This window comes from Tauraco erythrolophus, chromosome 14 (genome assembly GCF_009769465.1).
Source record: "Tauraco erythrolophus isolate bTauEry1 chromosome 14, bTauEry1.pri, whole genome shotgun sequence".
NCBI classification, from domain to species: domain Eukaryota; kingdom Metazoa; phylum Chordata; class Aves; order Musophagiformes; family Musophagidae; genus Tauraco; species Tauraco erythrolophus.
This window is the reverse complement of record NC_141478.1, coordinates 17,622,817-17,646,689: the sequence shown is the minus strand read 5'-3', so window position 1 is coordinate 17,646,689 and position 23,873 is coordinate 17,622,817. Positions and strand designations below refer to the sequence as shown.

Sequence of the window (23,873 nt, the reverse complement as noted above, 5' to 3'; positions counted from 1 at the left end):
AGCAACTGAGTTACTGCTATATCTTCCAGGTAGCCTTGTCAAAACCTAAATACATCTTATTTCTCTTGACTCTTTTCTATCATATGTGCTGTAGTCTTGCTATGTGACTGTACTGATAGCAAGTACATTTTAAATGCAGTACCTCTTAGTCTGTAAAATTGTGAGTATTCAAAACTTCATGTACATCTTACAAAGGCAGGAATCCATCCACCAGAAAAATGGTAATGTTACACAATTACATGAGATGGTGTTTACAATGCATGCAATTTCAAAGATACAGTATAAATCTCCTTACAGTTCTACATGAATTTATTATTGTTATCTAATGCTGCTCTTTTGCTGATTCTGTCCACAGCTTAATGCTCACCATGTCACTCTCTTTCCCAACAGTTCTGATGCACAACCAAAATGGAAACCTCCCATCTAAGAAAAGAGGAAATCTGAGCCTTTAGGATACTCATGAGGCCAGAAATTTATCCTACCTAGCAGGGACCACTTCCATGCCTAGGTGAGTGTGCAGACTAGAATGGACCCTGTCTGCCTCACAGGAATAACTTCTGTCGATTGTGCTTACGTTAAATGCAATGCCATGGACTTTTGCCATGTCCTATTATAAAAGCAGCATTTTTTTCCCTCTGCTGCTGGAATGTATGAGTAAACATTGTTCTTATACTAAGCACTGATGACAGGCCTAACTCTTGAAAAGCAAAACGCAACAGCCTTGGTGTCAAAGAGCATATGTTCTAAAATAATACAAACTAAATTTTGGGTTTTCTGTCAAAGTCAAGCACCTGCAATTGCTGTATGTAACTTCTGTTTAGTAAGCCTAAAACCCTTTCTGGATCTCTGTATCTCTAAGGTATTAAACCCTAGTGCTCAGTAAAACAGCTGAAATACCAAAATCCTAAACTAGTGCTCAGTAAAACAGCTGAAAGGTCACTAATTTAGAAGAGCAGCAACTTCCACTTGATTTTGTCTCTCCTGTGGCTTGTTCCAAGAATGGAGATCAATAGCTGGCCCTTTGACTTTGCACTTAAATGCAAGACAATTAAATTGTGTTATGCTGAAATGATGAAGTGATGAATTCTGGGGTGAGAAAGATGTGTCTTAGCTATGTGTCATTTCCAAACCACACTGAAGTGTGAGACTCTTTGCAAAGAGAGGGTCTCTGGGGATTAGTACAGTAGCCCTTTAATTACTGTATCTCTCTAATTTGCTCTGCTCATATCTATGAATTCAAGAAAGGAGGATGATTATTAAAACCCCTATTGTGAATAGAAAATAAATTATAAAACCACCGTAAATGGAGCCTATAAACATATCTGGGTATTACTGAATGACAAAACTAAAAGATGGAGGATATTTTTCCTTTTCTATTGGTCAATTATACTTTTTAATAAATATCCTTCAAAAGAATACTGGGGTTGCAAAACCAAAAAATGTTAAGTGCTAATCAGCAAATTTGACCTATTGCATCACTCCAGCAAAGGAATTTCAGCCTAGAATTCTTGCTTTGAGCTGAAAACTTGTTGTTTAAGGGGCTTTCTTCATTCCTTATGTAGAAAGCTTCTGTCTTCAGCATAGGTCAGAGAAGTCTGGCCCCTTAAAACAGAAACTAACATCAATGAAGGTATGTGGGATTTTGTTCTTTTTCTGTCATGTTGATGAGCCAATTCAAACCTTTTAAAGTGACAAGGAACTACAGAAGGGCTCTCCCAATGTATGTAATAATAAACACTGTTTTTATCAAATGAGTCCAGTTAAAACTTGAAAAGGAAAGTAATAATATGGACCTTGATGAATATATACATTGGACTGAGACCTTGTTTAGCCATTCACAGTCTTGTGCTACTTCTGTTCTAGCACGCTGATTTGTTGTCTGCTACAAGCTGATGATTTCAGCTGCACCACTCACCCTCTGTTAGAGTAAATAAGGTGATTAATGAAACTGTTATGCAGACAGCAGCTGAAGCCAAGAAAGAAAACTCCCCAGACTTGATTGTCCCTGCTCCTGGAGGGAAAAAAATCTTACCCATAGCTGACACAACTGAACAAAATGCATTTACAGGGAATGTGTAGTTAAGATACCAACAGAAACACAGGTTTCCATTACAAACTGCTGTCTGGATATTTCCTGTGCTACCTCAGAATTGCTCATTCTGTCACCCAGCCCACTCTGCAAACTCAAAACAGCTCCAGATCAGACATCTGACTGTTAGCAGCTTCAGCGGAGCTCCAACGAGCATTACACTCCTTGGCATCCTGTCCTTCTCCAGCCCACTCTTACAGTGGAAAAAAAGATTACATGCTCACTATAGGACACTTCCCCCTCGTCCAATCTGTGCTACCTCTTCTTGAAACCTAGGATGATGTCCCAACAGAGCTGACAGGCTAACTGTCTAGCCATTCATTCTCAACAGTGGGGTCTTTACACAGAGAAAGTATACGTTTAGCAGAATTAACCAGTATGTACTCGTGCGTCAAATGGCAGCAACCAAAAACGCAATGTAGTGACTTCTAAATGTCGTAACTGCTGCTTTGGAGATTCTCTTGGGAATGTATCTCCACAGATGCCTGTGCTTCTTTTCTGATAAATATGATGACCTATCTTTCCTCAGCCTTCAGTGTGGGATACAGATTATTCCTTAGCTCTTCTAACAACCCAAGGGTCTTCTCTCTCTACCTGAAAATGCTGTTATCTAGTCCTTGTTAGAAAATTCTAGTTAGCTTACTTAGATGGTCTTCAGTTTTAATTTACCTGTGAAGTTAGATCAAACCTAACAACTTGAACCTGAAGATGTTTATATTGCAAGAATGTTTGAAATGAAGCTGAAACATCACAAACCATCCCTGTCTGTATGATGACACAGAAATAACCTCTGTGGTGGTTTAGACTGCTTTCAATAAAAGTCTACCTCACAAATAATTTTTGTGTTTGCTTTCATAAAAAATTTGCATGGTAATGTTCCTGATCTCTGATATGGCAATTGAAATGTTTTCAGTGGGAAAGCAATTAAATAGGTAACGACAAATTATATTCATCTGGTGTGAACTGAGTGAATTCATGCTGAAATTGTAAAACTTTGGCTCCATGAGTTTTACCCAGCACCTGTGTGAATAATTGCAAAGAAGGAATCATATGACCCCATGAATCAGTCCCTTCTCTGTGGACATATTAATGATTTTTTTATTATTCTATTTTACTAAAACCAGAAAAGAGCTCGTAAAACCAAAGCTTATCGAATTAATGAAAGGTGGTCCTGCTATGCAAAATAACAGACTAAAGGATTATTCATCTAAACTGAAACCTGTACTTTATTTATTTGCATTCTGGAAGATGTTGAATGTCATCTGCCTCCAACTGAAGTCCACATACTTTGGCATGAATAAACATTGTGGGTAAGTTATGACACTTTATGTGCACAGCAACTCCCAGGATATGGGGACAGGATGAGATTTCATTTTGCTAGAAGCCAAGCAAACAGAAGTTAGTAAAGTTGCCTTTGGCTGTAAATGTGAAATGTCTCTTTGTGAACTTTGGAACTGTTTAATCAACAACTTCACAGTAACACAGCATGCATGAAATATGGGACTTCAGCATTTGTAAGTACAGCTAAAGCTGTAAAGCTGAGTGGAAAATCTGATACTGAGAGTTTATTGCAACTGTATGGAGGAGAGAGGGGGTGGGAATTTCCTTTTATTTTTATTCTCATTCTGGATGGATTGTTGTGCCAAAGAGCAAGGTGGTGCTGAAGTAGTTTATGAGCAGCATCAGCCAATGACCATATGGAGCATCCAGCTTCAGGGAACAGGCAGCTCTGCAAAGTAGTTTTATGGGCTGATAATCAAACCATAAGTCTGTTGCTTGACGCCATGCAGCTGCCATTCAAGGCATGCATAAACTGTTGCATACACTTCAGAAAATCTTCTGACCAGATTGTAAAGCCGTGCTTTCCTGTTTAAACCAGGATTCAGGTTTTTGGTTTTAATAAAGGAATCAGATTCTATGGTAACAGTTGTACTTGTATTCTAATGTGCTCACTTTCAAAGCAGGTCAATTTTTTTTAAAAAGTATTTGCAGTTCAACATTCAACTCTTGCAAGTCCCATTTATACGTTCCCTTCTGACAATACTATCCCTGTTTATTTTGCATCTAGCAGCCTTCTTCAACCACAGCTGTATGAAAAGAAAAAAAAGAGCACCAGTTACATGCTCCTTTCTAGTTTCAGCTTGGTTTTCAGTCTTTTCTATGTGTTAATTCTTTAAAACTACAAATGTGTGTAAGCACACACACACACGCATATCTAGGCCTCATTGTCATATATAAGCAGAAAATAAATGAGAGTTTTCTACAATTATCACTGATTAGGTTGTCTTTTAATTTTGGCTGTTAATGTTTTAATCACTGGAGTGAACCTGCAGAGATATACACCCAGTTCTCTGAAAAATCAAGCTCCTATCCAATATCTCAAGCTGTTTCTGAAAGCAGTTTCTGTTTCTCAAGCTGTTTCTATATCACCTTGGCCATGTTCTATACAAAATAGAAATAAACGGTTATTAATGAGGGTTGCAATGAGATTCCCTTGCCATTCCTTAGATAGACTTGCCAAGCAACTTCTGCCTAAGCCTGCGAGACTTCAGGCATCAACGAGTCACATAGAGGGGGGTACATCATGTCACAGAAGAGAGGCTGTTTTATTAGACTGCAATAGAGGAACATCACTGCTAGAGCACCGTTGTCTGAGCATTATCACCCACAGTGTAACACACTCTAGGTGCAGCTCAGCTCCCGTGATCTCTCCATGTTTTATGATCATTTTGCAGGACACCTGGTTGCAGAGTCACTAGGGAGACTCACCTCACCAGCTGTGTCTGATGTGTGGGGTCATGGTGCAGGAGAGAGGCCACGGTGAGTGCTGGAAATGAATGAATGAAGTGGTTGTAGAGGAGTACAAGTCAGCAGCCAATTATCTGAGTAAGAAACATAACTGAAACGCTAAGATCCTAAGTAGAACAGGGACAACTTTGTCAAGGGCATCTTGGTATATGTAAATTTGCAAACATCTTTCTACTTTTGAAGCAACCATCTCGTCATGTACTCACATACATAAATCAACTGGAAAGGAAAGTTGATAAATAATACTTTCCTTTTTCAAAGTAGTATTGAAAGAAACATCTTCACTGTTTTGAAATTTACCAAATTATACACATACACAAGCACAGCCTCTTTATCAACTGTAACTCTGTTTTCCTTGCATGCCGTGCCCAAGTCTTCATTGCTTGCCTTGACAGAACAGTCTAGTGTTAAAACCAGTTATGTCTTACTACAGAATGTGGTTTATACATATGAATCATGCTAGAAGGGCTGCCCAGCAGCGACTATTTTCTCTCCAAGTACTTTAAAAGCCTCTTGACATGTAAACTGTTTCAGTGTGCGAGTGATTCCTTAGCAGAGATTCTGAATTCTACAGGTCATACATATTATGTAAAAATGCAGTTGCTGTAAAGGTAGACTAGTTGTAGTAGAAAGATCTCTATTACTTGCCAAAATATAAATTACTAGTGCCTCAGGCACCTCGATTCATGCTCTGCTACACTTCAAGAAGTGAGCAGGTCTACTCTCTAATAGGCCTGCTCTTTTGGGTGAGGAGAGGAAACCTGCTGGCCTTTTGAGATGGTGCACTTGTTCCTTGTGTTAGGAAGGAAATTAGTTGACCACACTTTGCATGCCCAAAGCAGAGGGGCTAATGAAATACTTTGCAAAATACAGGATTACTGTGGCCAGAGATTTTTCAGGAGAAGCTTTCTGTGATTAAAAGTTCTGTGAAATATAATAAGAAATGCATATTATCTTAAACTATTATTGTGAAATTTTAAAATATATCTTTGCCATGTAAGTCTGCAGGCTAGGTCCAAAACCCTAAGCAGAGGACATAATTTTTACTTTGAAAGATCATAGAAATTCCCAGCTGTTCTTATTTCCATTTGGACTCTTGGTCAATCTAGTCCTAAATCTGAGAACTGCAAAATGATTTGAACGTGACTTCCTGTTCATATTCCTAACTCCTGCTGAGCACAACTCTAGCAGCCATGAGGGGTCTTGAGCCAGGAGTCAGGAATTGCAGTATGCAGAGCTGCAAGGTTCATAAACTTGAGTAATCGGGACGTTCTGTTACAACAGACTGACTGTAAATAAACCCAAAGAAAACAGGAATTGCAGCTTCATGAGTTGTGTTGTATTCTGACTTGGCTTCGGGGGATTGAGATGATCTGGCTATTACTGTTGCAGCTTGACAGTGCAAAACAGGACAGTTGGGTTGAGGGAAGTGATTCTGCCCCTTTGCTCTGCTCTTGTGAGACCCCACCTGCAGTACTGCATTCAGCTCTGGTGCCCCCAACATAAGAAGGACATGGAGCTGCTGGAGCAAGTCCAGAGGAGGGCCACAAAGATGATCCCAGGGCTGGAGCACCTCTCCTATGAAGACAGGCTGAGAGAGTTGGGGCTGTTCAGCCTGGAGGAGAGAAGGCTCCGGGGAGACCTTCTAGCAGCCTTCTAGTACCTAAAGGGGACCTGTAAGAAAGCTGGAGAGGGACTTTTTACAACGGCGTGTAGCAACAGGACAATGGATTTAAACCAAGAGATTTAAACTGAAAGAGGGGAGATTTAGAGACGTAAGGAAGAAATTCTTCCGTATGAGGGTGGTGAAGCACTGGAACAGGTTGCCCAGAGAAGCTGTGAGAGGCCCCATACCTGGAAGAGTTCAAGGCCAGGTTGGATGAGGCTTTAAGCAACCTGCTCAAGTGGAAGGTGTCCCTGCCCATGTCTGGGGGGTTAGCATTACGTAGTCTTGAAGGTCCATTCTCTGATTATTATTTCTACAAAAGACATGATGCACAAAGTACTTTGACCTTGAATTTCAGCCAATTCTTTGAAACTTGTTTCTACATTCTTTTGAAAAGAAAAGTTTTTGCAGTTCAAGTTTAGGATTGTTACTCTTTGTGAATAATGGACAAATCTGAGAAAATCTTAGTCTTGGGAAAAATGATACATCATTACACTGCACACAAACAGGTATGTGCTTACCATTTTTTGCAGAAAGTACATAACCTCAGCACTGTAAAGTTGTATACACAATGCTGTCTGCATTCTCATAGATGCACATTTGTAAATCATCTTTCAATGTAACCCCTTTGTTCTATTACTCAAGGCTGTAAATGCTGTTAAGAGAATAAATTCACCACTTCGGGTGAGGCAGCTAGAGCCTGTTTCCATGCCTTAACATATGGGAAAAGGAACTGGACACAAGGAATGTTCACACAGACAGTAACACAGAAGCTGGAAGGATTAGAGTTGATTACTCACTGACTACTGTGAGTGTGGAGTTCTGTACAAATGGTAAGGAGCTGCAACTGTTTTATAGTTGAAAGAGTCAAACATAAGCTTGGCTTAGGACTGTTTCTATATTTAAAAAAAAATAATTAAAAAACCCAAAGGTCGTCTGATTTCCAAGTGAAAAACAGTTGTGCAGTGGAAGTTACTGTTGTTCTTACTGTGTTCATCCTTGAAACTGCAACGAATGTACTCAAATGAAAAGTGTGCTGGCACAATCACTTCTTCATAAAGGGAACACCACAGAACTTGCAGAGCATCCACAAGAATGTTACAACCTCTTTACAACTACTTGGTTGAGAAAAGAGTTACATGGCAACTTGGAGTTCTTCCCAAATGAGAGTGGAGCTCAGTTACTCCAAAGCATTCAAAGAAGGAAAACTATCGAGTGTATGAATCACATCAGTTCCTTGCCTTTCTGCAAGAAATTAATGTAAACATCTAAGAAAGCAATTTTCATGCTAATACCAGAAAAATAGCTTTGAGACCAAATGAGTTCGAGTCTTTTGCAAAAAACAGTGGTCATATCCAGTTTATGATGTGTACGTATAATACAGAAATGTAAAGTGTAACTTGGATATGTCCAAGGGTACACTATACACGAGACCAGAATTGGCACAGGTAAAGAAGCTTTAATCAAACATATGCACAGTTCAGCACAGGTGTCACATGCTTTTCCAAAATAATTAGTCTGTAACTCACCCACGAGAGCTAACCTTAGCAGCACAAAGCATGGTATTGATGATATATCCTCAGAAATTATAGCTACTTTTCTAAGAATTCATTACAAAAGCAAAGCACTAGCCAGGTAGCATTCTCTCAGAACATTTTTGTAACTTATTAGATTCTTAATGACAAAAAACAAATTTTAGTACTCTTTGCCCTAGTGAACAAAGATAATGTAGTTATTTGTATATTCAAAAAGGAGTAGTCCATTGCATACAAAAATTTAATTATGTTCCTGCAAACAGTATATAAGAACACCAGCCAAGAAAAGGACAAAAGAAGTGAAGGATTCTTTCATCGAGAAGTTTGGTGTTAGACTGAGAGGGGGGAAAGGACTCAAATCCTTATTGCTATTATACTATCAAGCACAGTGAAAAAGCTGAACTATACCTTTATATATACATATATATATTATAGAGCCTTAAAACTTCAAGGAATTAACAGTAGCCTATTAAACAATCTCATTTTAAACGATGGGGAAGAGAAAAGAAAGTATCAAGTCAAAGAGGTAGGTTTAAGATAGTGTGTCACTACAGAGATGATTTTGGTTTGATAAGGCTAGTGATACTGTTTTCTCCAGAGGCAACACTGCTCAAAAAAATCATATGTAAAAATGCAAAGAAAACAGGTGAGTTCTACGTGCCTTTTCACCAGTCAGCAATGTCAGAAAAAGTCTCTAAAAATGAATAGCCCTTCACCATCTAGGATCTTGTGGTATGAGTCAAGTGGGAGCTTACACATGGAGAAAAAAAGATACCTTTGCTTATTCCACACTGCTTACCAGAACATTGGTCAATTCCATATACTGAAACTAGAGTAAGAAACAGAATGACAAAATGTTATGTTCTTTTTTGTTGTTTTGTTTTTGTTTTTTAAAAAAGAGAACACCCCTTTGGGGACTGCCTGAAACTTTGCTTAGAAGATTCTGGTGCCGAACATCTGCACTTTGACAAGCAGTGTTTAAGTGTTTAAGCTGTTTCCCATTACAGCTTTGTCTCTGCATTATATAATAAGAGCTTCATAAATTATTACCTTAGACAATATAAGGTATCTGACAATCATGTTCCTAAACACATTTCATCTGTATGTTTCCCAGTTGTAGAAGTCTGGGACAAGGTTCATGGTAAAGCATTTGTGCCAGCTGTTGTACAGTATTTGCTTACTTCAGTGAGCACACCAAAGATGACATTGTAACCTGCCGGACCATCTCATCCTCTGAAAGCTACCAATGAGACTTGTTAATTAAAATAGCTCCCAAGAAGTTAGACTTCTACATTTAACTCCAGCAGATGCTGGCTTAAATCATGTCTGATTTGGTCAATGAGATGGTGCCATTAATGATATTGTCCCACAGACTGAAAGGAGATGCCAACACAACAAAACTCACTCAAACTGAAAGGAATACGTAGAAAAATGGTGAAAGAGTCTTTCAGCATGGATAATTGTGATCTTGTGTGATATCTGAACTCACTTGCAGACGAGATGTTAAGCAAGCTGTGGAATATAACCACAGCAGAATGAATCGTGAGTAGCATTGTCTTCCCATAACATTCAGCCACACTCCCACTAGTATATCTGTGATTCTACACAGGTCTTTCATAAGTCATCATATCAGGATTACAGAGGAGTCGTGATACATGTGTACAGTTTCCTTTAATAGTTTTAAACAGATTTTTATGGTGTAAACATCAAAATTCTCTTCAGCTGTTCTCTGGACTTAAGAGTTTGCAGATCACGTAGGATCTATACTATGGATGAAGCTGACTGACAAGTAGTGGGTCTGAATACTATAGAGAGATGCCAAACCTCTAAAATACCTTCAGTAGCATCTGTTAAAACTCACTCTTATGAATCAAATGAATTGAGACATTTTTCCTCTTGAAGTTACTGTTTCAGGTCCTTTACAACTCTGGCAGCTATCACACCCATCTCCATTTGAAAACTTATCTTTTCAACAGCATCAGCTATTCTGCAGAGCAGGTAGGAACTGGCGATAGTGGAGAATGGGAAAATCCTCCCTCCAGGCAGCACGTCCCACTATTTGAGCAACACTAAGTTAATCTATGTAGCCGCAACAGCCCTATTCACCCTTCAAAGCCTCACCAGCCCATGAAGGAGGGACAGAATCAGAGTTAGGGTTCACCATAAGTGATCTTTAACTGTGTGCAAAAACATTTTATGTATGTTATCAATGCAATGCTTACTCTAGTTGCAGGTGGTGGGGAGAGTAAGTGGTCTCTTTCCAAATGAAACACAAAATTCTATGCTTAAAAAAAATAAAATGTTTCCTTATTAAGGACAGTGACAGATTATTTTTGTTAAGACAAGGGGTAGGTGATTAGCTAGAGATACTCTTACCGCTCATATCATATAGCTTGAAGTAAAACTGATTTGATTAAATCCACACCATAGCATCTATTAAACCTATGGTATAGAATTACTTCGTCTCATGACCAAATTCTACATGTTTTCAGCTGTTTGTTGAAAAAATGAGCTTTTAAATCAATTTCTTATAGGTGTATTTATGCTGATTACACTATGTAGGGCCACGTATAAATTCCAAAGCACTTGCTTTTGTGGTTGCTCACACATTTCTATTTAAGCTAGAATTTGGTGCATATGTTGCCAATCTGAGAAAGACTATTTCAAAAACATTAGTGAGATGAATTCAGTTGTTTCCAAGAATGACAAAAGTTGGGGGAAATGGAAGGGGCAAATACTGTTCATCTCTGCACAAAGACGAAAAAAATGTATTAGTGAGAATCCTGGCAGACATGTAATCCTTTCAGTTATCTAAGAAATTCAGTTTTGTTTTGGCCATGTTCTGAGAATTTAAAAAACGTACTTTGCAAATACACTCTGGATTTATTATACAATAAGACTAGTCATCCGCCAACATTCTATTGGCACTTTTTGTATGGACATATAAACACCAAATCGAAATTTCCATTGACTTAGAGGGGCTTTCAGTGCTGTACTAGAGTTTCACAAGCATACAAAATAAAGCTGCATACAATTCATATTGGACTTGGAAAATATATCAATTGCCACAACAATCAAAAACTGCAAAGGCAATCATGTATTAATGCTAGTCTGCAGTTCTTCTGCCTGCACTTAAAAGAAATTGCAAATTTAAATTCAGTAAGTCCCTACAATATATAATAAGAATTAGTCTGTAGTTCAGTGAGATTTTAGCAGCCTCTCTGTTTGTATTTGTTAAACCAGGATCCTAAACTACTAGATTAAGAACGCAGGAAAGCCCATATGCACTGTGATGTTTTGCAAGAATCTGTAAAGCCCCAGTCTAGTATGTAAAACTGTACCAATGTCATTTCATTTATTTACCCCCAAATTGCAAGACAAATTTTCTCTGTTCTATTAACAAATAGCTCATCATTTCAGCAAAATTTTGCAGGAAACATCTGAAGATGCACTAGGCTGACATGTTCTAACCTTTCTCAGCTGGCTCCATTGTATGTTCCTCTAGTGGAAATACTGACAGCTGTTTAGCTTAAAAAGCTCAATACATCCTTTTTGGCTGCTCTGCCTCAGCCAGTCTTACTCTGGAACCAAGCGGTTTGTACTTCTGCCTCTCTCCTTGACCAGTTTTAAAAGCTACTGTTGAAGGCAGTAAAGGCTCCATAACCAGCATACCCATTCTGCTTGTGTATTTGCCGTCCAGGGATACTCTAGCTGGCTGCAGGACCAAAGCAGATGGAAAGCTGCAAAATGCATAGCAGCAACACAATGCTTTCTTACGCGAATTTTTCAGGTGCCTCTGTTCCAAAACCACATAAAACTTATAACCAAATAATAGAGAGCAATCTGGTAGAAATATAGTTTGTAATAAATCCAAGATCACTTATTGATCCATTGACTGCAATGTCATCAGATATCCAGGCACAAATATTTTGCCTATAATTCCTAAGAGCACTACACAAGTGCTGTAACTGATTACAGAAGATCTTTCCTTGCGCTAAAGGTCATTTCAGGATATGCTCACTTTAATACCATTTGACTTGTGCCAAGTTCCTGGTTAGTAAGTGCTTTTTATGTTAGGCCTGCAAAAAAAGCTTCTGAGGTAATTTTTCTACCAGTAACTACTAACAATGGCACTCTGAACTTTAAAAAAATTTACTTTTATTTTAAGTGGAGGGCCTATAAGATCTGCTGAATCTGCAAGACCTGAAAAATACAGGATATGTGTGTCTGACTTCAGTGCCTGCACTTAAATAACCCACATTGTCTAGCTATTGTTAAACTGAACACAGCAAGATAATGATCTCACTGCCCATTCGAATCAACCTAATAAAAGCCAAGTGGGTAACAAAGGAAAAAAGTATACCTATAGAAATTCTACAGAAAGGACCCTTCAAAGGTTGTCCTGCATTTGAACAGCAGAATGGTTTTTTGGCTCTGTCAGCACGGACTTCCAAACAGCTGATCCAAGACTGGAAGGGTGCAGGGGGGAAGTTGGAACACGCTTAACTTACAAAACAGAACTAGAAACCAGATGTCCAATATAAACAACTTCCAGGTTTCTGTTCTTGGACGTGCCATAACGATGTTCAGCCAGACAATAACACAATGCAACATATGTATTTTAAATGGTTAAAGGTGCCTTCTTTTCAGATGAAATCCAACTGTGAGTTTGCTTCATAAAGAACTCCGGTTTAGCAAAAGGCTTGTTTATGCACAACTCATGTCACATACAAATACTTTCCAGTGTCCTGCAGTACAGTATGTCCTGCAGAGTATGTGCTACTGCAGAAAAATCTTCTACAGATCATTCAGAACACTATTTCCATAAGGCTGTGATTAATTTCTAATACAAACATAGCTTTCAATTGCAATCATCCTTTCATTAAGATTGTTTGCTGGTTTACTGCAGACTATCTGTTAAGACTTAGGTCTTGCTACCGAGAAGGAAAGTGCTGCTACGTGTGTCTAGGATGAGGAAAACAACTGGAAGGTGCTGATGCATCCTCACCACTTCCATTATTAACAGGTCTTATTACACTGGACCTGATACCATCATCTCCATCCTAAAGGGAAGATAGTTTGTGGAAAGAGAATTGTGTGAATTTTTTTATTTACCACTAGATTTCACTCTGATTTTACCACCAAAGTTTTCACCCTGTAGAAAAGGCAATCCCTGGACACTGTACTCTGTGAATGATATTGACTGGAACAACCATACTGTAGTTGGGATGTTTTTTGTTAATTACCCTCTGCTTGACTACAGTGAGATCACAGGTTGGCAACTCACTGCCTGAGCTAGGCTTGTCTCAATAACTGTCTTGGTCTCAGCAAAATGTGATTTCCAAAGAATTGTGAAATTCACAAATTGATTCATTTTCTTTCTGCATATTTCCCCCCCTGGTTTATTGAGCATGTTTCACTGCAACATAACACAACCATTACGTGTCCCCTCTGATTCAAGGCAACACTCATTTGTCTTTTAAGCAGATCGTTATCTTCCTCTTCCCTCCTCATTCAGCAAAAGCAAACAGAGGAAAAGTGGGGAAAAATTATGGAGAGAGAATATTTAGCTTTACTGATTATACTTGTTTCAAAGACAATGGTGAAGAGGGAAAAAGAAGACAGAGTATTTTTTGTAGTAGACCCTCTCTCCATCATAGTTATGACAATGATATGCATAGCTTTGCTTTAAAGGCTTTTTAGCCACAATATCTAAACTCCTTTTATTGCTATCAGCCTTATTTCTCTGACTTCTGCGAGATTAATATCTCTATAAAGACTAGAGAGAAAAAGGGGGGAAGAGAAGTCTGAATCACAGAAAAACCTGTGTAACAATCAGGAGATTTAGTTCTCTCTAGTAGCTAAAAATACTCAAGTGTGTGGTAAATACTGTTGTCAACCAATTGGATTCTCTATGCAGCCAATTTAACCCTAACTCTTTGCAGCTGAACTAATTGAGTTGTATTATTCAATGCTGAACTAGTCAGGTAAAAGGAGTGAGTAGGAGTAGTTCTGCCTTTCTTCCTGACTTCAGCTCCTTTTGAAAAATGTAAGTTTTAAAACTTGCTTACTCTTTAAAGAAATTTATGCTTTGTGCTTGTTTAAAAGATTTTAATGTTAACAGACTGATAGCATACATCCTGGTTATTTGAATGAATATAGACTGCTTGATCTAGGCTTAGGATCAATACTTTTAACTTTTAATTTTATTCTTTGGAATTGCATGTTAGGGCGAGAACTTAGGCAAGGCTATAAATTAAGTTGGTTTATGTTTTCAACTTTTTTTTTTTAATATGTTGAAACTTTCCTAGAGGAAGTAAGAAAGGAATTGCAGAGCTCTTTCAGAGCAAACAAAAACAATGCTTTGCACTTTTGTATTGTTTTAAAAATACATGCTTATTAAAAGACACTTAAGTCTATTAGTTTTCAGAAAAATGCAGGAGCAGGCTGCTGAACTATTTAACACTGAGAAAGAATGCTTATGGCTCAGGTTGGAAAAACAACTGCCTCATGAGGCTGGCATTTGAAGCTGTCCTGAAGCTACTATTTGAGCCCATCTCAGAGAAAAACCTTAGAGAAAAGATTTTGATGCAGTCAGCAAAGACAGGAGGTGGAAGGCAGCAGAAGAGCATTACAGGACACAACAGCCTAGAGGCACTTTGGAGCTTTTTAATAGTCTGGGTATATGCTAATGATAGTGAGATAGATATGCAGAGTCAAATAGCTGTTTGTAACTTTTTACACAAGAAGTCAAAAACAGGAGGCCTAGCCACTAAAGCTGAAATTGCTGAGCAATGTGCAGAGGGCTGAACTCACTTAGTCTGTTCTCTTGCCTGTGGGAAATCAGCATTGGGGAAAGATCTTTCCAATTTTACTCTGGCATCCTATTCAGAGGAAGCGCAGCTTCCCATTTAGTCCTGGCACCCAGAGCAGCCCAACTGGCAGCTCAGAGGATGGGTTGAACCGTGGTACTAGCTCATTTCATCCTGCTCTATATAAGAGCAATCTGCAGCCCTGTTTTCCTCTGCTCTCTTGCAGTGGCACAGAAGGCATTATATCTCATGTCTCCTCTTGTAATTTTCTCCTGCAAAGGCTTGGGTCTTTGCAAACATCACCTGCTTGCCACATACATGCAGGTAGACTCCTTTTAGAGTCACTGTGTGCCTACAGGCAAGTTAAAGGAAAACTGAACCAAGTCTTGTCCGCGTTTTTTAGCTAACCATCTAAGTTTCTGGTAATTGCCAGGTGCTAAAATGGAAGATAAACTTCACTTCACTATTATGTGAACTTGCTTCTCCTTACGTTGATTAATCAGTTTCCTCTTATGCACACAGGTAGCATCTTGTTTCAGACCAGCTTCACAGAAGTTGTGCTTTACTGCTGCATTTTGAAGTAATGTAGTTGGAGCACATCAGATGTACTAGAACTGAAAGTGAAAACCAACCTCCTGTTTAAAACATATTATATGTACTTTATATAAAGCCCTTTTTACCAAACTAAACACAGGCCAAATGCTACTCCTGTTTGTCCAGCCTAATTGTTATGTTGTTGTAATACATGTCACAGTGAGGTCTGATTGCTTTATTTCTCAGATTGCTTTCAAACACCAAATACATTATGAATTTCTCCATCTTCCCATACCCTAGTTACAAAGTCATCAGAAAAATTTTTCTTAGGGAAATAAGATATAATAATTGAGGGGGCGGGGGGGGATGGTGAAAAAGGGTACCTAAGTTAAGTTTTTAACTTTCTCATGGGTGCATTAGTGTTGCCTCAAAAATGTGATTATAGAGATTTAATGTAAAGAAATGGAAATGAGTTAGTCCTTTCCACCTATTTCAATTCAGCTAATACTTCATGAATAATGGTTAGACTAAAAAGAAAAACAGATACCAAATAACATATCCTCTGTAACTGCAAGGTTAAGCAGGCTCAATACGTAGCTGCCTAAGTTCACGCTGCCAGCTAGAGACTAACAAAGTTCTTGACCACTGTCTCTTGGATGAACCCTAACCTGGCATCTATGAGCAGGCATAATATAATTAGGATGGCCTCCTCTTCTTCCTGTGCCCTGACAGCCATACAGAAGTCCACTAGTTAAGCAATAATACAGAGGAGCCACTGTTAAGCCACCTGGCCCTCAACTATCATAGTAAGACTCCAGACTGAGACTGGTACCCACATCTCCTTAGCTTATGCGAATTTATGCAAACATTTTTAGTTCTGATGACTGAAAAGCTGTTTCTGCATTATGATGTACTGCTTAGTGAGTAGACCTACTAAGTTTAGAAGGACATTACAATGGAATTAAATGAAGGTTTATTTTGTGCTTTCCCTGCATTTATGATGGCATGTTAATGAAGATGGCTAAAAGCTTGAGAGGTCACAGTGATCTAGGGGGGCTGCAACAGATAGGATTCTTGTGATCCCTGCCCCAGATCCAGTCAGTTTTTATCTATGCATAAGTATGTGGTGTAATGCAATAAGTTGGGGCTTTCTACAGCCTCTCGGAACATAGCAGTCCTGGACAATGCTTTATGAGGTTGTACCCTGCAGATGGCTAGTAGGCTCTGCGCTGTCTTTCTCTTCCCACTGGTGCGTCAAAAGAGACAAACTGGTTTCCAGTGACTCCAGAGAATTTCCTGACCTCCCTAGTGACCCCAAGCTGAAAGCCTGCTTAGAGGAAGGAGAACTTTGAGAAAATCTGATAAACCATTTACATGACAAAGTCCTTTGTGTTTAGGAATTTTCTCAGTAGTGGAGAGGATTTTTAAAACTGGCCTGCTAGTGAAATTTTTGTATCAATGAGATCAATATAGCTTGGGACAAACAGGGTGCTGCATCTGTGGATCACAACACAGATTCTGAGGTCCATGAGAACCTCAGTGGAAAAGAATTTGGACTTGACATCTACCCACTGATGCTAAATATAACCTTCTGGTAAACATTAAAACTTCAAGGGCTTTGTGGCTGATGATCACGTTGAACTCCAGGACATCCAGGGAGATCGTAGGGTGGAAAACAAACATGAAAAGAAATGCAGTGGGAGGGGAAGGGTTTGAAAGCTGGTGGAGAGAACGGCAAAGATTTTGGTGACTAATGTTTTCTGCCTGGTTCAAGGGTTTGTCGATGTAATAAAGATGAAGCATTCATAAGGCTGAGACAGCTTAACCGCTAGTGTACCAAATACAAGAAACTATCGATTGCTCTAGCACATTGTGTTCTAAGAGAGAACTTCATTCTAAAACAATGTACTCAGAGCAAGGTCCCAAAGACAAAAGGCAGATGATGCTTCCTTGGCTGTTCCATCTTGTTTATTTGTTTCAAACAGGATAACCAGCATACTCTGCACTATGGTTTTTGCTTGGGACATTTGAGCGCTGAAATCTGGCTATAACTATCAGAAGGATTTCACATGGGGCATCAAACAGCTGGAAAACAGTACCAGCTTTCAGTCCCTACCAATGTGGGCTGGATTTGACCCAATAGTACTTGGAAGGCTCTGTATCTCTTTGCCACACCGTAAGCTCAATGATCTAGTCTATCTTTCCTCCAGGCATGAAAAGCAAAGCCTTTGGTTTCTGAGCACAGTAGCAGACAAGGACAAGCAAGTTTCTAAAGCAGGCCATAAACTGCACTACTCAAATATCTCTAGCACTATCATCAGTATCTTCTAGCCTGCAGTACTGTTCTTAGCCTTCAGTTCACCCCTAAATACCAGCTCATCTAGTCATACAGCACATGGAGGAAGTGCTACTCCATAGCAGAAGGTTTTTATTGTTTCTCAGTAAACAGGTTTGGGCGTTACTAGGGTAGCTGTTTAAAGCACCTTGCATGTGTACTTGGAGCACTTTCACCACTGCTTGGTGAGGTGGATAGCCATCACCCTATCCATTTGACAGGTGGGCAGACTGATGTGTACATGTTGCTTAACTTGTTCAGGACCACTGGAAAGCAAAGGAGACCCAAACCCCTTGCTCTAAATCAGTATAACTCATTATGTGTTTTGTAAAAACAAACATTTGCCAGTCCTGGAAGTCATTGCTTGTTCTGTTAGCTTAACTCTTAGTGCCATATAAACTATTTTCAAGCTTGTCACAATTTCTTTTAAAGAAAGAAAAAAAAAAGTCAAACACCTTAGAAAACATTCTGCAAGAGGAGTAAGAGGCATTTAAGCCTGTTTAAAATTCAATCCAAACAGAGCCAGACCTGTTGCCAGTGAGAAGGGAAACTTGGCAGCGTTGTTTAAAGCTTCCCACACAGACACTGGAGACGCAATAAAACAAAGAAGCTGTAGTCCCTGAGGGTCCTGCCACTCCCAGGGCAAAAACAGTCCCTTCCCCGCTTTTCCTCTAGCTCTCTGTCACGCACATGCTCTCTTCTCTCAGTGATATTAGCTACAGCACTAACCAATCAAGCCCTACAGACCTGGAAAAAATACAGGAAACGAAGAGTTAAAAAAAAAAAAAAAAGACAACTTGGAGGCAAGCCAGCGTCCCCGAATGACTCGGCTCAGCCGGCAGCCTGGATCGACACTCCCCACCGGCTCTGCTCTCCGTCCTCTCCCCGCAGGGCGGGCATGGCCCAGCCCTCCTCTCTGCATCGGAGACAGGAGTTCCCCTTCTTGGTCTCTAGTTGGTTTGGGAGCCCAGAAGCTTTGCTAAATTTATCCTTCAGTTTTAGGACAATGGCAAATGCCAGAAATAAGAAAGCAAAAGAACTGAAAATAAATGGAGACAATTCCCTGCAAGCCAAGTGGAAGCACCTTTTCTGGGTAACTCCCAAGGAGGCAAAAAGCAGTTACATAGTGCAAAGCAGGGCAGGCTGCCTTGGGTGCCAGGAACATGCTGTTCCTCTGGCTGTGTGGCACAGGGAATTGTCCATCCATATGTTCAAACTTGATGGGGCTTTCCTCTCTCCCATGGAGAACAAAACATACTCTCAATTTAGAAGGGCTCTTGATGTCAGGAAGGCAAGAGGAAAAGCTGAAGGCACACTGAAGAGGTATGGCTGGCATGGCTGAGGCTGCCCCCTCTGAGCTAAAACTGTCCAAGAGTCATTAAGCCACGTTTAGTTCTGAGGAGCTTTTTCTTAATGCTCTGTATAAGTCAATTGACCATAGATCTTAATAAACTAATTTGTCATCTGAAATTACTCAGTGCTTGCACAAGCCTGCTGTAGTTGGTGTGGTGCCTCACCACATGCGCTACGATCGGTTCCTTCAGCAGAGAATAGTCTCCTCAATTTTCGGTGCTCCCTGTCTAACTGGAAGCCATCCTGTTCCCCAGCAGCAGGCAGAGGCATGAGGTCTCGCAAGTCATGCGGCCTGTTTCAAGATGGCCCTCCTAATAGTTTCAGTGCAGAACTTTCACAGCACTTCCAAGACTTCCACTTTTTCTATGTGTATGTCTCATAAATTACAACGGCAACAAAAAAGTGGTCTGATAAGTTCTCACCAAGTAACCACTGAACACTGATCAGAACAAGTTAGTGTTGGCATTCAAATGTTTTTAATTTTGAAATCAGTTTTATCCAGCTGCCAAAATCTTTTTTGAGACTGCCTATGTCCCTCTCTCTGCTTAGAATAAATGTCTTTGTGACTCATGTTCAGCTTCTCAACAGCCTTCCTGCCTACTCTAGCTTTCACACAAGTGTCTGCTAAAGAAAGAAACAGACACACAGTCATTCAGGTGCCTCTAGAACATTTAATTTTAAAGTATCAAGAATATTGATGCTTGCATGGGAGTGAAAAGCTGGTATAAAGGTAGTGACAAGAGCATGGGGTAGGGAAAAGTAGATGGAGGAGGGTAAGAAGCATTGGAAAGGGAAGTAGAAGACACACCAAGAAGGCTAGCAGCTAAAAATTACAGCTTGGTACAAGCCACGCAGATGACCCACATGCTGTTGCCTGTGACATTAATTAATAAAAAAGGGCCACATGAGCTTTGAATCTATGCCCAGTAAGGGTTTATTCCCAGAGGGTTTTTTTTTTTTAATTGTTTGGTTTTCCCGAGCTTGAGTTCTGAGAGGTGAAACCATAATGGTGGCCAAATACAAGTTTGTTTGGTTTTGTTTTTTCAACATTCATTTTAATTACCAAGCTGTAACAAATAAATCTCTGGCTGAATTGTAACTAACCTGTGTGGGTCCTTAGATGAGCTTTAAGGTGGGAAGATTTGCCATAAACTTTTTCACACCCCACATAGTGGCATTTGTGCTTTTTCTGGGGTGATCCAGGGTCAGTCCAGCTTCTCGTGCGTTTGTTCTTTTGTCTGGGGCTTGGCTCAGTTACTGCAGCCAGGCTAGTAGGTGTGGCTGTTCTTCCTCCTCCACGCTTACCAGCCGAAGACATGCTTTCTTCCCCAAACTCCTTAGGAGCAATAGAAATGTGTATTTGTTCTGTGATATCAAAGGTCTCTGTTTTTTCCATCCTTAGAGTGGGTGAGTTTGGGACATGCTGGTTCAGATCTGCTAAAATGCTAGCTACCACAAGTAATGATGATCCATTGTCTTTCCCGGTTTCTCTGACTTCCCGCTTATCTTCTCCGTTTGATGAAGGAGGTATTGCTGCATCAGGTGGGGCATCAGGCTCCCCTTTGGGACTATGGATAATAGCACGACTGGACATAGAAACAAGGCACTCGGCTGCAAAATGATCCACATATGCCGCTGTTGCCATTTTTCTGGAGTTTAAAAAGAAATCCGAACAGGAGGAAAAAAAAAAAACCACACAACACCGCTCTTTCCCTTTTTAAAAATGTGAGCAGACTTTTCTCTCTCTTATTTCTTAGGATCTCTCTGTAGAAGTAAAGGCTGATTTAGCAGCCATCAGAACCACGTTTGCTCGTGAAGATCACACCCAGCTTGTCCCTAAATCAAAAAAAGCGTTGGCAGTCCAATGGAAGAGAAAAAGAAGAGCAGATAGGTCCTGGCACTGGCAGCCTGTTCCTTGGAGTATGAATTAATGCTGTTTTTTCGAAAACGCGGTGAAATAAAGACGCGGTTTCGCCAGCCCTCCCATTGCGTTGTGACAGCAGAAGGAGCTTTCCCCGTTATCGCTCCTCGGAGTCGCCCGGACCCCTGCGGGGCGTGGCCTGGGAAAACATCTGGGCCTGACGTCACAGCGAAGCCACATCCTGCGCCGAACAGGTCGGCGGCGCGCGGGGCGGGCCGGGCCGCGGCCCGCAAATGAAAGGAGGCCGCCCATTGGCTGGTGGCAGGGCGCCGCGCGACCGGCCTGCAAATCAAAGGAGGCCGTCCATTGGCTGGCGGCAGGGCGCCGCGCGACCGGCCGGCCCGCCCGCCGCGGCACCCTCCGCCTCCGCCGTGTCCCGGGGCGGCCCCGCGCCGCGGCCGCCTCCGCCGGCGGGAAAGCGCCCGCGGCCTCCCCCGGCAGCGACCATGGCGCTCCCAGCCCCGTTCCAAGGCCGCTCCCTCTGACGGCCGTTAACCACTCGGGGCGTGCCGTGTTACAGCTGTGCTGCGCGGGGTGATTTAACCGGCGCCGAAGGGCTGAAAGGAAGACGCTGGAAAACTGCTGTGACGTTGGAACTGATACAAGTGACAGGAAAGCCCGAGACTACACCGCTTGGTCTGCAGCTAGACAGATGGCGTTCGTGTGTGGATTTTAATAGACTGTGACAAGTTTAACTAACTGCCAGGGAATAAACTTGAAGTCGCCTGCCTTTCTGTCAAAACTTTCCTCACTATAGCACTCTGCTGCCTCTAAGCTATTTAAAAGTGCAAACGAAAATAACTTGCTTTTCATTATTCTCAGCTTGCAAAAGATATGGCTCAGCCAGTTCTACAGAGATTACCGCCAGAATGAACGAAAGGGTTGCGTGTATGACTAATTTACCAGGCAAAAGTAAAGGAATGCATCTGACTTCAGATCTGAAAGCGGTTAGTCTGTGGTGCTTCTTACCTTTAGTTGGAACATGGTTCTCCAGACTAGTTCCTGTGAAATTCTTGTCTTTAGTACAGATGGACCTTTTCCCCTGAGACCGAGAGGGTCAGAAAGCAGGAGGCCTTCTTTGGAAGTGTCTTTTTCTGGATGGAAAGTTTTGGAGTTTGAGGGGGTGTGAAAGGAAGTGAACATCTGTTGCAGAAACTCAAATAGGTTTGCTGTTAGGTTGAGTAAAAAGTTTCATACACATGAAAATGTCTTATTCAGGAGCAACATCTGCTTATGCTACTGCTGCACTTTATGAAAAAAACATTCTTTAGGTTCTCATGCAACACTTCCCCTGTGTGTGAGGCTCATTGTTAACCTGTGTCTACCACAGGGCTCCATGTCTGCTCTCTTAATAATGCAGCCTGTAGTGCTATGTGGGACTTGAGTCACTGCAGCACAGGGAGGAATAAAGCAAACGATCAGCGTGGAAGGATGTGGTTAAATGCTGAATTGAGCCAGATCATTTTGATGCAGGCATATCATACTGTTCATTCTGCTGAGCGTATCTACAGGAAATGTTTACACATTTGGGACTTACCTATTTGTTCCTAGATGAAAAAGGAATTCAGGGAAAAATATTTTTATAAGAAATTTTAGTTGAGTTCAAGCTTGACCTCTTCCTTGAGGGAGAAAGATTGCTTAAATAGACCCCCCTACCAGTTCTTTAGAATTAGTAGTAGATTCAGAGCAGAAACTCTGCAGCTCTCCCAGTTTGAGGAGAAACATGGGCCATTTTCAGGGAACTGAGGAAAGGGCAGTTTAGGCACAAGTTCCTCAGTCCTCACCCCACCATCAAGGGCCATCACCAGTAAACAGAGAGGAAAAGGGAGACCTGGACTATCCTGGTTGCCAACCACCAGCAGGCTTTGCCCCAGAACTGACGGGGGGGTCCCAGAGGCACCCTGATCTCTGCTCCCACCTTATGCAACCCCCTCAGCACTGCCATGCCCCTCTCCTACCGCCTCTCCTTGCCACTGTCTCGTTCTGTGATGGTCCTCCATAGCCTGTCCCGGCCGTGCTGCCGGCCCCACGATCCAGCAGCAGCTGCTCCAGAGCTCCCCGTGGCTCCGAAGGGCCGGTGTGGCTAGCCCTGGCCAGGGGAGAGGCGCTGACAGAGGCCAACAGCGAGCCCTGAGCACGCCCCCTCGGCATGGCCGCTGCCCGCCTGGCACGAGGCACGCTCCCTCAGGAGAGACGAGGCAGGGGATTGGCTGCTCTTCCTGCTCCTGGAGCCTGTCGGGGCCGGCCGGCCAATCAGGGCAGCGCCTTGCTGCGGGGTCGGCTTCTCCTCAGCGGGGCAGCTTCTGGGCGCCGCGCTGGCACGGCCGCGGCTCCGTTTCTGAGGAGGGGGGCGATAACGTGATGCTGCTGGTGTTTTGTCTTCGGCGTTTGAGCAGGCGGGACACGGCTCACCGCGTTCCTGGAGCCTTTGGCCAGAGGAGAGAGGTGCTGCGCTGTGTGCCCAGCGGGGCCTGTTGGGAGCGGGTGGGCTGTGAGGGGAAATGGTTGGCTGTGGCAGGGAGAAGGCCTGAGTTTCTTTTTCAGCAGATCTGTTGGGTTATAGCCTTGTCCGGATAGCACCTCCTGTTGCACAGAAGTGTCTTTTGTGTAAAATTAATGGGTATAACCAAGTCCCCAGTGAACTTGGTGAACTTTCTAGTACTTTTGCAACGTTGCGGTCGAGAGCTTGTTTCGTTACCAGCCTGGCAATGCGACGCTGGCTCTGCTCTGCGTGCTTAGGGGCAGGCTGCTGGGGCCGGGGTGCTCGGAGGCGGAGAGAGCTGTTTCGATGAGAGCTTACTCCTTTTTTGGTTGGATGAA

The 23,873-nt window shown here is 41.6% G+C and overlaps 1 protein-coding gene across 1 annotated transcript in view; it reads right to left on the bottom strand.

The window, feature by feature from the left end:
* KLF13 (KLF transcription factor 13) overlaps positions 1-21,142 on the bottom strand; it is a 33,147-nt gene extending 12,005 nt beyond the window's left edge. Inside the window, exon 1 of the mRNA XM_009978541.2 lies at positions 20,237-21,142. Coding sequence (XP_009976843.1) covers positions 20,237-20,777 — 541 coding nt within the window. The 5' untranslated portion in view covers positions 20,778-21,142. The remainder of the gene's footprint in view (positions 1-20,236) is intronic.
* Positions 21,143-23,873: the final 2,731 nt, after the last annotated feature.